Source organism: Jaculus jaculus, chromosome 11 (genome assembly GCF_020740685.1).
Source record: "Jaculus jaculus isolate mJacJac1 chromosome 11, mJacJac1.mat.Y.cur, whole genome shotgun sequence".
Classification (NCBI taxonomy): Eukaryota; Metazoa; Chordata; class Mammalia; order Rodentia; family Dipodidae; genus Jaculus; species Jaculus jaculus.
The window spans coordinates 4,443,438-4,457,080 of NC_059112.1; the positions used below are offsets into that span (position 1 = coordinate 4,443,438).

The 13,643-nt window shown below is 44.8% G+C and overlaps 2 protein-coding genes across 2 annotated transcripts in view; one reads left to right on the forward strand and one right to left on the reverse strand.

Moving 5' to 3' along the window:
- Positions 1-4,627, reverse strand: part of Enam (enamelin) — a 33,980-nt gene extending 29,353 nt beyond the window's left edge. Inside the window, exon 1 of the mRNA XM_045130153.1 lies at positions 4,520-4,627. Within this exon, the coding sequence (XP_044986088.1) occupies positions 4,520-4,627 (108 nt within the window). The remainder of the gene's footprint in view (positions 1-4,519) is intronic.
- Positions 1-13,643, forward strand: part of Jchain (joining chain of multimeric IgA and IgM) — a 112,391-nt gene that overhangs the window by 49,545 nt on the left and 49,203 nt on the right. The window lies entirely within an intron of this gene.

The window sequence follows — 13,643 nt, forward strand, 5'->3', positions numbered from 1 at the left end:
AGGCTGAGGCAGGAGAATTGCCATGAGTTTGAAGCCAGCTTCAGCTACGACTGAGACTGTCTCAACAAAGAAACAACAGAGAACAAGTGGTAACATAACAGAGCGTGCTCTCCAGGAGCATCTAGGCCCGTACACAAATGGAGTGTGAAGGAAGAAGGGAGCTTTAGGGCTTTCCAGACTCTGTGCCCTGGAAATCCAGCGTGGGGTAGGCAAATCACTGGGGGTAGTGATAGCTGCTAGGGCTGGGTATTTATCTGGACCACCCTCATGGGTAATAGTTACTTTTTGGAGCTCTGAGCAATCACAACTGTCTTGTAGATATTCAAGATCAGCTTTAAGAAGAGTCAGAGTTGTCTGCCTTCTCTCTTCATCTTGAGACAGTGTAACCCAGTGGCTAAGATCACAGGTGGTGGGTGGGGACACTTAAGTGTTTACTACAGTATGTGACTCAGTGAATGCTTCATGTGGACGTATTCTTTACTTCTTACTTACTCATAGAAGGTGGCTGTGTGGCCCCCTCTTTGGAAATGATGCATCTGCTCACTCTTTTCATGACTCTGTTATAGCTTATTCCTCCTTTTGCTCTGTGGCATTTCTGTATCTCCCTTCCACCCTGATTGCTAGGTAACTCAAAGCTAAATTTGATAATAAATAATGGATGCAGGTTACATGAATACTAAACTTATAGCTATTTAAAAGCTTTAAGAAAGTAAATGTTTTTTAGAAATATTTTTACACATTTATTTGCAAGAAGAAAGAAAGGAGGGGGGAGAGAGAGAGAGAGAATGAATATGACCATGAGCAGTTGGCTTTGTGTGGGTACTGGGGAATTGAGCCCTTGTGGTCTTTGTAAGCATGCACTTTAACAGCTGAGCCATCTCACCAGCCCCAGAAAGTAAATGTTTTGATAAGAAAAAAGCCTAACAATTTTCATATTTTCGGGAAGTGACAGATAGTACCAATACCACAAAATCCAGAAAAACATTATTTTTTTCTAATTGCTGCCTGCATGTCCATAATAGCCTCGGATGGTGGCCACTTCCTCTTTCGTCTTCACTACCCAGACGTCCTCAGGGCCAGCCGCCCAGAGCACATTCACAGCACAGCACAGCCTGCTGTCCTGCACCTTTGTGGCACATGTTGAGTGAAGAGGCTTTGAGAGAGTTGGGTGAGAGAAGGAATATTCTGGAAGCCATTCCTACATGAGGATGGATAATGATGTTTGAACTACATAAGAAGGTGACTGAGAATATTCTTTTTCAGAAATAATATTTATTTATTTGCAAGCAGAGAGAGATAGAAGAAAGAATGAGAATGGGTGTGCCAGGGCAAACAAATGTATGTGCCACTTTGTGCATCTGGTTTTACATGGGCACCAGGGAATCTAACTACAAGTAGTTAGGCTTTAAGCCATCTCTCCAGCCCATGCTGGTGAATCTTAATGAAGTTAAATACTTGCCCAGGAGCAAGTGTTAGAAGAAGAAGTTGAACTCAGCTCTGCCTGTGCTTATGGCTTTTACACTGTAAGGTTCTCCCCTCCTCTCTCTCTCTCGGCGGGTATACAAATGTAGTACGCAGCTCTGCCTGTGTTTATGGCTTTTACACTGTAAGGTTCTCCCCTCCTCTCTCTCTCTCGGCGGGTGTACAAATGTAGTACGCAGCTCTGCCTGTGTTTATGGCTTTTACACTATAAAGTTCTCCCCTCCCTCTCTCTCTCGGCGGGTATACAAATGTAGTACGCAGCTCTGCCTGTGCTTATGGCTTTTACACTCTAAGGTTCTCCCCTCCCTCTCTCTCTCTCTCGGCGGGTATACAAATGTAGTACGCAGCTCTGCCTGTGTTTATGGCTTTTACACTATAAGGTTCTCCCCTCCCTCTCTCTCTCTCTCTCGGCGGGTATACAAATGTAGTACGCAGCTCTGCCTGTGTTTATGGCTTTTACACTGTAAGGTTCTCCCCTCCCTCTCTCTCTCGGCGGGTATACAAATGTAGTACGCAGCTCTGCCTGTGCTTATGGCTTTTACACTCTAAGGTTCTCCCCTCCCTCTCTCTCTCGGCGGGTATACAAATGTAGTACGCAGCTTTTATTAGTGGTCCCAAGACACGAGGGTCAGTGTTCTGCAAAGGCCTTCTAGGTAAAAGTGACGCGGGCTGTGAACTTCTGGTACAAGTGACGCAGGCTGTGAACTTCTGGTACAAGTGACGTAGGCTGTGAACTTCTGGTACAAGTGACGCAGGCTGTGAACTTCTGGTACAAGTGACGCGGGCTGTGAACTTCTGGTACAAGTGACGCGGGCTGTGAGCTCGTATGCCGACATGCATCAGCATTCTAAAAACAAACAAACCCTAATGGAGTGGAAATGAGGAAATGAACATCTTTGCTCCTTCTGAAGCGTTAGAAGTAGGCTGTGTGCCAGGTAAGGGGAATCAACATGGAAATAGACACTTAGAGCAGACTAGATAATTGAGCAGGTTGAAGCTCATTTCATCTTTTACGTCATTTTTTACCAGACACCACCTAATCACTTTTTTCCAGAAATGTTAACGCTTCCATGGATATCTTCATATTCAAGGGAGGCATGCTTTCCCAGTCCCTCTCCACAGAGAAGGGCCATGTGCACACAGAGCAGTCCTCTGCTTATAGGCTCCTTTCCTAGTGACCACCAAAATCCACCCATCCCGGTCACAGACACAGGATTTCACTTCTAAGTCTGCCCTCAGGATGTTACACTGATACAGAGAATGGGCATGACAGGGTCTCCAGCCACTGCAAACTCCAGACACATGTGCCTCTTGTATATCTGGCTTACATAGGTCCTGGGGAATTGAACCTGGGTCCTTAGGCTTTGCCAGCCTTAACCACTAAGCAATCTCTCCAGCCCCATCAGTTCTTCTTCCTGTTTTATTTATTTATTTTTTCAAGGTAGGGTCTCAACTATAGCCCAGGCTGACCTAGAATTTACTATTCAGTGTCAGGGTGCCTTGAACTCACAGTGATCCTCCTACTTTTACCTCTTAAGGGCTGGTATTAAAGGTGTGTGTCACCACATCTGGCTCCATCAGTTCATTTTCAAAAAGAATTCTTCAATAATCGGCTTTTTTTGGTCAGATTTTTAAATTTAAGTGAACAATTTTATTATTGACAATGTCCATAATTAACAGACAATATACCATGGTAATGCCGTCCCTCTCCCCACTTTCCCCTTTGAAACTCTATTCTCCATCATACTCCTTCTCCCCCTCAATCAGTCTCTCTTTAACTTTGATGTCATCATCTTTTCCTCCTGTTATGATGGTTTTGGGTAGATAGTGTCAGACACTGTAAGGTCGTGCATATCCAGGCCATTTGTGTCTGGAGGAGCACGTTGTAAGGAGTCTTATCCTTCCTTTGGCTTTTTCTTTTTGCCACCTCTTCTGCAATGGACTCTGAGCCTTATTGTCAAGCTTTTTGAAGACAGAGAAACATTTAAGAGAGAGTTTAGTTTCTAAATAAGTAGAGGACCCCACCATCAAGAAACAAAAAAAATTATAATGTATAGAATTATAGAGTCAGATGAGTCACGTCTCTGCCCCTCCTGACCCCCAGGTCCAAAACCTTCGGGTCTCCTTGCCTCTTCTCTTCTCTCACTCCCAGTGATCCTGTCAGCTCTACTGTCAAGATAGATGAGGCCTCTTTAAAAATTACATCTCATGCTCCAATCATCTTTGTTTGCTTATTTAATTTATTTATTCTTTTGATTTCTTGAGGTAGGGTCTCAGTCTAGCTCAGACTGACCTGGAATTCACTGTGTAGTCTCAGGTGCCCTAAAACTCATGGTGATCCTCCTACCTCTGTCTCCTGAGTATTGGGATTAAAGGCACATGCCACCATGTCTGGCTGTTTGCTTATTTTTAAAATATTTTAAAATTATTATTTATTTATGAGGGGTGGAGGAGAAAATAGGATCACCAGGGCCTCTAGCCACTGCAAACAAATGCCAGACATATTCACCACCATGTGCATATGGGGAATTGAACCTAGGTCCTTGGGCTTTGTAGGCAAGTGCCATAACCATGAAGTCATCTCTCCAGTCCTGGAGTCATGGTTTTTTAATTTTTTTTTTTTGAAAACAGTTTGCTTATTTTTGAAGTAGGGTTTCACTCTAGCCTCTGCTGACCTGGAACTCATTCTGTAGCCTAGACTGGTCTTGAGCTCATGGTGATCCTCTGGCGATCTTTGTACCTCAGTCTGCCAAGTGCTGGGATTGAAGACATGAGCCACAACTCGTGGTCCAGTCTTGTCCCAATACAGGCAGCCCTGCTTCTTGTCCCACTTCAGTGTTTCCTCACACCACAGCCTTGTGCAGTGTCTCCTCACTGCAGTCTGTCGAGAAGCCGTCACTTGTGACCTGGTCCTGCCGCTCTGATGCTCAACGATGCCTAAGCCCTTTGCCCCCTCTGCTCCAGGAGACCTCAGCTGCTGCGCACGGACTCATCCTGCAGACGTGCTTCTGCCTCAGAGCCCGTGCGTGTCGCTCACCGGCTCGCTCTGAGACACTTTTCTGCAGTCTGGAGGCCCGTTTCCTTGCCCCGTTAGGTCTCCATTCACATGCTGCCTTCTCACGGATGCACGTTGTAACCTCTCCATCCTGCCCATTCCCTCCTCCTGGTTTGCTTTTCTTTACCACACTCACTACCAGTGCACACACATTTCCTAATTAGATTTTAAACAATATTTCATTTATTTATGAGAAAGAGACAAAAAGAGACAGATAGAAAGAGAATGGGTATTTCAGGACCTCCAGCCACTGCAGACGAACTCCAGATGCATACCCCACCTTGTGCTTCATGTGGGTGCTGGGGATTTGAACCTGGGTCCTTAGGCTTTGCAGGCAAGTGCCTTAACCACTTAACAATCTCTTTAGTCCTTCTAATTTAAATTTTGTTGTTTGTTCTTCTCCCATCCAAGTATCAGCCAGGCCCAGCCCTGCTTAGCTTCCGAGATCAGACGAGATGAGGCGTGTTCAGGGTGATATGACCATATACTTGTTGTTCTGAAGCTTCATGAAGACAGGATTTTGTGTTGGTCACACTTGGGACTATGTGTTTCCAGTAGACTAGAACATAGGAGGTGCTCGAGATTATATTAAGTGAGGTAACCCAGGCTCAGAAAATCCAGTGCCACATGTCCCACCTTATATGTGGATCCTACGCTGGGAGACATAGAACAAAACATAGCCTTAGTGTGGCATTCAAGTTCACCACTGCCTGTTACTTTCTTTAACCATCACACTATACCTTGGCCATATGAGATAGACGTTTTGCTCAGTTTCCCCGAGGAGCCATTGGCATGCTGGGCAAATGCTGCGCCCCCCAGCGGTGCCCCCGTGGGCTGCACTCTGCTTTGTCGTCTTCAGATTCGGCAGCTGGGGACAGATGCTTGGCAGCAGCTGGACGGGCTTGGATGGGATTTACGTGATGATAAATTCCTGCATCGAGTTTTCAGGAAGGGACATTTTCAAGTTATGGTAAAATCAGTGGAGTTTAGTTAATTTTCCTGTTGTTCTCCCCCCCACCCCTCCACTGATACAGAACTGTGACTCAAAGGCGCTTCTGGCGGAAGTCAGCCAGAGTTTCTGAGCACAGGTGTCCAGTTCAGGGACGTCCAGCCAGCGTGAAGTAGGTCCACATTCCTTTCTGTGCATTTGTGAACATGTTACTTAGCTTATCTATTGTTTAGTCATTTTTATTGCGTATGTGTAACTGGTGTAGTGATTCTTTAAGGGCCCTGTGGTTTCAAAGTCATTGCATTCAAATACTGCTTCCTCAGGGAGGTCTCTCTGACTACCAAAACCTCCCGTTTCTTACTCTCCTCTCCCATCATGTTTGAGTGTCTTATTCTTACCCGATGTTGCATTATAGAGTTGATGTGCTTTTTCCATGTATATGATGTGTGTGTTTTCATGTGTGAGAGTATGGGAACATGCATGCCATGTTGTATGTTTAGAGGTCAGAGGAAGGTTCAGGTGTTGTGCTCACTCTCTGTCTCATCTGAGGCATTCTTTTGTAGCTCAGGGCTGCACTGCCAGCCGCTCTGGCTCACAGACTTCCAGGGGTTTTCCTGTCTCCATCTCCCAGCTCACTGTAGGTGTGCTTTGATTACAGACATTGGTGTTTTGGCATCTGGCTTCATGTAGATAGCTGGGATCTGAACTCAGGTATGCATGCTTGCATGTCAAGGGCTTTATCTGCAAAGCCATCTCTGCAGCCCTTGGTGTTCTGTTAACTCTGTTTACCTAGTGTCTAAAACAGTGAATTGTAGCTGCCTTTCTTGATCAAGGCCTGTGATTGTGCAGTAGTGAACAGTGAATTGTACGTGGTCTTCGCTTGAATCTTTACTGAACACCTGTGATTTCCTGCTGAATGATGTAGGCAGCAACACTCAGATGAGCCAGAGGAGCATGAGATCTTCACAAAATGTATGCTTATGGGAACAATTTAGAAACTGTGAAAAAGGAGACAAAACCCCTCTTAGACTCTGCTCTCAAAGGGCAATCAGTGCTTCATTAATCTGGCTTAAAAACAGCAAGGGGTGGATAGATAAGAGTCTTAGAGAGCCAAGACAGGACTCAGTCTTCTGGGATCTCGTCCTTCTTCCCTTTCCTCCCTCCTTCCCTCCCTCCCTTCTTTCCTTCCTCCCTGTCTCCCTTCCCTTCTCCTTCTCCCTCCTTCCCTCCCTCCCATCCATTCATCTGTCTCTTTTCTTTCTCACCTTTTCTGTCTCAATTTTTTTCTCTCGATTCTTCCCTCCATTTTCCTATGTGAGGAGGAATAACAGTATCTTGTCATCCATACAAGTTCTCTACTTTTTGGCCTTTTTGAATCTCTCCTTGTTTCATGAAGCTTGCATGGTCACAGACAGTTATTTGGAAATGATACTCAAAGTGTGCTAGACACATAACTCCAGACTCACCCTTTTAATGCCTATTTTCCCAAAGCACAGCTTTAACACCAGACATTTCTAGCTTGTGAATAAATTAGAGTGTAATTCCTCACCCACTCTGGAGAACTCACAGTCATTCCTTCACTGCGCCCACTCCAGCTTATCTTTAAGTCATTATAAAACCGGTTGTTAGAGCAGTCTGCGAGGAAAGCTGCTGAGCCAGGGGAAGATAAAAGTGTGGGGAGAGAGGTGAAGGCATCAGCAAAGACATGATGGTGAACAGTGGATAATCACCATTTTCAAACTAGAGATTTTTGTTTCTAATGTCTGGATGCTGTGAGTGGTTCTTGCCTCTACTTTCCTTGTAGCCTCTGCTATTTATGGGAGAGAGGAATGTTTCACCTCTGGCACAGAGGAATGAAGCTCTCACCTCTGCCGGTGCAGCCCCGTTGGTATCATGTGATTGTAGCTGCTGCCGTCTCAGTGCTGAGCGGATTGTCCTGTTCTTTCGACATGAGGTCTTTCTATGTGGTGTAGGCTGGCCTTGAACACATGGCAGTCCTCCTGCCTCAGACTGCCGAGTGCTGGGATTATAGGCATGTGCCTCCATGCCCAGTTTAGTGCCGAGAACAGTTTTGGATGGAAAGGGAACACATGCACAAGCTCTGAGCTTTTGTGTGCTTAACACTTATTTTTTATGAAGAGAATCTCTCAAGTCTTAATAAAATCTAAACACTTAATGAAGGGCAGTTTGTTTTATATACTTTACACTGGTGGGTGTTTAAACAATTAGATTATAATTTTCTAACCTCAAACCCAAGAAAGAACTAACTGTAAGGCATCTGAGTGATCAGTGAGATTTTAGACGTGTTTAGTGAGTTCTCTTCATTTACTTTTTGGAAAAGATCATTCACAGCTTCATTATGGTTAAAAAGAAAGTATGATTCAATATGTGTTAGTGAGTGTTGATGGGATTCAGCCTCTCAAAGCAACTAGAACTTGGACTGGAGAAATGGCTCAGCAGTTAAGGTGCTTGGTTGCAATGCCTGATGGTCCTGGGTTGAATTCCCCAGTACCCACATAAAGCCAGGTGCACAAAGTGGTGCATGCATATGGAGTTTGTTTTGAAGTGGCTAGAGGCCTTGGTGTCCCATTCTGTCTGTCTCCCCATCTCTTTCTCTCTGTGTTTGAAAACAAGTAAATAAATAGCTTTTTTTTTTTTTTAAAAAAAAAAAAAGCAACTAGAACTTGAAAAAAGACATTATTCTTCTGGGCACTTTTATCTTCATCCATCATTGGAAAGGTTGAATAAATTATTTGTTTTCCTCAAGACTATTAATGTGTGTGGTTCATTTTGGACTGTCTATGATCATTGCCATATCTAATTATTACTGCTTTCATCTAAACATGTAAAAAAGAAAACCTATTTTTTAAAAAAAAGTTTTTTGGTTCATTTTTTATTTATTTATTTGAGAGCGACAGACATAGAGAGAAGGACACATAGAGGGAAAGAGAGAGAATGGGCGTGCCAGGGCTTCCAGCCACTGCAAACGAACTCCAGACGCGTGCGCCCCCTTGTGCATCTGGCTAACGTGGGACCTGGGGAACCGAGCCTCGAACCGGGGTTCTTAGGCTTCACAGGCAAGCGCTTAACCGCTAAGCCATCTCTCCAGCCCAAGAAAACCTATTTTTAAAAAGAACCTTGAGGCTGGGGCTATAGCTTAGTTGGTGAGGACCTGAGTTTAATCGCCGGTACCCTTGTAAATCCCAGGTGTAATGGTATGCACCTGTAAACCAGCACTGGCGAGGCAGAGATGGGGCTCACTGGCCAGCCAGTGCAGTGCAGTTGTTGAGCCCAGGCCAGGGAAAAACCCCGTCTCATGTTGCACTCAAGGATGTGCTCACGTACATATGCACTGGCACATGCATGCAAACCACCTCACGTATGTCTGCACACATACAAACATGCCTACACTGCACACTGAAAACACATGCAAAAAAGAGCCTCATGTTTGTGTCTATAAATGGGAAAGCAATGCCACTTGATGTAAGGCTGGAGAGACTGTCCACGCACTGTACAAGGACGGGGCAGTTGTGCTGCGCCCGCCACTCTGGCATGATGGGCATTACGCTTACCAGCCCAGACTCACTCTCCTCCCTCCTCTACCCAGAAGAAGCCTGAGCACACCCCTTCGTGGGTGCGTTACTCGTGGGGGAGCTCCGTGGTTCTATTCTGGAGGGAAGGCACAGTGACAGTGCTGCTTTGGACTCTTAATGGGAGCAGCATCATTCAGGAGCAGCAGGAACGCGGTGGTTCTTATCTCTTAGAGACAAAACGAGCTCCACGGCCACGGTAGTCCATAGGATGGAGTGCTTGCCAGGATATCTTGACCAGGAGTGTCTTGTGATGATAATTACTGATTACACAAAAGAACAGATGGAGACCTTGCTGAGGTGCTCCTCGACACAAAAATTTGAGGATTGTTGATACAAAGTCAAGTTGCCATAGTGGATTCATAGTTCCTCACCAAGTCCCAAGACCCAGAGCCCCTTATTTGGGTGATTACAATGGAGAAGTCCCATGCAAAGTGACCACCAGTATATATCATGATCGTTTCCCTCAGCCTTCTCAGGATGTACATGGGGCAATTTACTAGGGAGACTGTTGTAGGCTGGTGTGCATAAATAGAATCTGGGTGTAATTACATAGTGGTTTTGAATCTAAAAAGCAACTATAGATTACTAATTAGTGTTTCTAGGAGTCAGATGAATGATGGAGCCTTGCTCCACATCTATCTAACAGTGAGGCCAATGAATCTATCATATGGTTATTTCTTGAGTCTCAGAGCGTATAGTAAGAATTGTTATTCCTACAAACTGTCAGAATCCTACAAGCATTCCTACATCAGTGGGGCGAGACCTATAGTATAAAGGGTACCTTGCAAGGAAGTCATGCCCACCAAGATGGCGAGTGTCACAGAGGAAATTGCAGAGATTGGTCCTATTGCTGAAGACACAGCAGATACGGGAAGGTGTCCTGCCTACTCCATCTTTCAGTCAGCCACTTGGCCTGTACAGAACCTAAATGGGTCATGAGAGTTTTGGTGAATTATTGCGAACACATTCAGGTGACCTTCTAGTTTCAGGTTTATTTCCAATGGGGAACTTGCATGTCTCTCTTGGTCTGTCAAGTGATTTCTTCCTATTCCATTCTGTAGGAAAGATAGAAGCAGTTTGCTTTCAGAAGAGAAAGCTTATAATGTTTTTCTCTAGGACTGTATCAACTAACTGTCCTATACTCTGTTGACTATTTTTATGTAGCCTAGGACATCATGGCTGCTCAGGATATTGAGGACACAATTGAGCAGGGCTTTATTAGTATAAAGTAGCGAGTCACACGGTGGAGCACACCTACCTCAAGAGCTCCCAAGCGCATGCATTTCAAGAGGTCGGTGCTCTGAGGGTGCTGGGACAGGTATGGGCCAGTGAACAATTGCTTCTTATGCTGCTCACTGGGAAGAAAGAGCTGGATGCTCAGCAGCTTGGGATTTAAAAAATATTTTCATTTATTTGTAAGGGAAATGAATGGATGAGAATGGGTGCACTGGTGCTTCCTGCTGTTGCAAAAGAACTCCAGCCACGTGTGTCACTGTGGCTTTACGTGCACACGGGGCAGTGGGGTCCACATGTGTCGCTGTCCAGCATAACCCTTAACAACCTTCTCCTTCTTTGTCAGAAGCATCCCAATTTAGAGGAATCAACTACATGCTCACTTTGGCTGTGATGAGCTTATGGAGAGGAGAGAATATTCATGGATTCCTGTTTGGTGTTCTGGTGTTATCTGGAAGCAGACAGCCAGTACATTGCAGTCCCATTTGATTGTTTGTGTGGACAGTAATGACCAATATTCAGAATTGCACTGACTCAGGGAACGGCACACTGGCCCTTTGGTAATGGATTTGGAAGACTATGATAAGGAGTGTAGAGACAAGAGGGTCTGGACAGACCTCTCATCCTGGGATGTAGAATGAAGATAGTTGCTTTCCATATACACTCCTGGTAGAGAGAAGCCATGATGGAGGAAAGTCTCAGTAATTAAGATGACATCCCTTCAGGTGACACTGAACCCCTGTTTCTGGTCATCTTGTTGCTTGTGCACTGTGTCAGTATTTAAAATGGCTGTGTAGCAAGGACAGAAGACACTCAAGGGCTCAGTGATGATATTTTCTCACCAAAATCATCTAGTTAGTGCACTCTTCAGCACCGGGTAGTAGCAGCCAGCGTTGGACCCTTGATATGGAGATATGCAGCAGCTTCTGCAGTCCCTCACGTGCATGCTCAGAGTCACAGTGAAGGAACAGAAGGGCAAGGTGAGGATGGAAAAGCACACATTCATGAGATAGCGGAACAACTCCATCCTTCCCCTGTTTCCTGTAGTTTTGTAGAGTGTTTTTAAAGAAGTTTTAATTTATTGTTTGTTAGCAGGGAAGGAGAGAGGACTAGAGAGAAAGAGAATGGTCATGCCTCTTGCCATTTCAAATGAACTCCAGATGCATGCACCGCCCTGTGCATCTGGCTTTATGAGGATCCTGGGGATTCAAACCTTTGCCATCAGGCTTGCAAGTGAGCACCTTAACCACTAAACCATTTATGCAGCCTTGATTGTTTTTTACTTAGTTTACTTAGTTACTTAGTTAGTTACTTAGATTACTTAGTTTCCACATCAACCCTATGAGGAAGATAGGAGCTCCATACTGACATTGACACACTGAGATACTAGGTTTCACATTCAGGTCTTTAAAAAATATTTTTATTTATGTGCAAGGGGAGAGAGAGAGAGAGAGGGAAGTAGACATACCAGGACCTCTTGCCTCTGCAAACTAACTCCAATAGCATGCACCACTTTGTGCATTTGGGTTTATGTGGGCACTGAAGATTTGCACCTGGGCCAGTATGCTTTGCAAGCAAGCATCTTTAACCATAGAGCCATCTCTCCAGCTACAAAGTCTTATATACTCTAAGATATGGCATGGATGGAACACACATTTGTGTATGTCTTTTTCCTTGCTGCTTTTGGGAAGCTGTCTGAAATCCTAAAGTAGGTCTCGATGAGTGCATGATAGCTATCCTCAGGCCCTTGTCCCTTTGCTGAACTCACTCATGAGGCAAATAGAATGTTCATCTGCTGTGCCTCTCTTTCAGCTCTAGTCTGTGGAGTGCAGGAGAATAGAGCCCTGCCCAAGGAGGAGACAGGAATAGAGAGAGCCTTAAGGCTCCTGAAGTGTGCCAGGTGAGAAGCATCGTAGGGCTTCCCTCCCTCCTCCATCTTTCTTCCGTCCCTGCTTCCCTCCCTCCCTCCTTCCCTCCCTGCCCCTCCCTCCCTCCCTCCTCCCTCTGTTCCTCCCTGTCATGCTTGACAACTAACTGAACTATCTCCCGATCCACAAACCAAGTCACCATTTCTTTACCCAAGCCCATTTGTATGCAGTTCTTAAGGTGCTTGGCTGATCCTCAACTTTCATCAAGGATGGGGAAAGCTTAGTTCTGTAGCATCTGAGATGCGGGGTGGCGAATAGGAGAAGTGGAAAATGGAGCAGGAGGTCTATTTTCAGGGCTGATCAAATCTGAGTTTGTAACCTCTCACTTTGGACAGATAGTCTGATGAACCCATACCTAGCTCTGGTGACAAGTAAGGGTCATTTTCTGCATTCCATTTCCCACATTATCTTTTATAAGAACGCGCTAATTGCCATGTGACTCTTGTGTTTCTTCTTCTTGGAGGCTTTGTTTTGCAATTCTTTATGGTAGTGTTCTAAGAGAACCTGTGCAGTCCCTCCTGGCTCGCTTTTCGGTGGGATTAGAAGTGTCTTCTCTGTGGTTGTAGGAGAACCTAGGCTTGGTCTTTTCCCAGCACATTTCAAAGGTGCTGTAGGGCTGCATATATCTACTTGCAGCATTGCTGCGAGATGGTCAGCTTGCCTTAGCGTTGCTGGTGTGTTATTGCTGTGATTATCTGTCTACGTGGCGGTCATGCCTGTGCTCATCTTGGAAGGAGGGGCTGTGAACCTGAGGACTGGCACAGTGCTAGGACTTCTGCAGGTATTCAGAAAGTTCTTTTTGTTGTTGTTGTTATTGTTGTTTTCAAGGTAGGGTCTCGCTCTAATTCAGACTGACCTGGAATTCACTATGTAGTCTCAGAGTGGCCTCGAACTCATGAGGATCCTCCTACTTCTGCCTCCCAAGTGTTGGGATTAAAGGCATGTGCCACCATGCTCGGCTTATTCAGAAGATTTTGATGCAAACAAAATGAATGGATGGAATAAAGTATGTTTATGAATACCAAACATAAGGGTAAGTATGCTTTTCTTAACAACTTAAATACATGTAAACAAGAAGCATACGATTCCTGTTATTTCCAGTGAGAAAAATTCTTTATTTAAAATTGGCTAATTATTTTTTCTTTTACTAGATTAAATAAAATATTCTACAAATGAGAATTTGAAATCCAATATATGAAGCCCAGTAATAATAGTCCCTACAAATCTCCACTTAGTAAGGCTTACGTGAAGTGCTTTAGAATTCTGAAAGTACGTGCCTATGCTGAGGGAAGACAGTGGTGCCACATTCCCTGGATGCAGTAGTGCCGGGCCAGTAAGAGAAACTCTATGATGCCGAAGATAGCTAGGAACAAGGTTATTGAGTAGTGTGGTTCTTCTCTGAT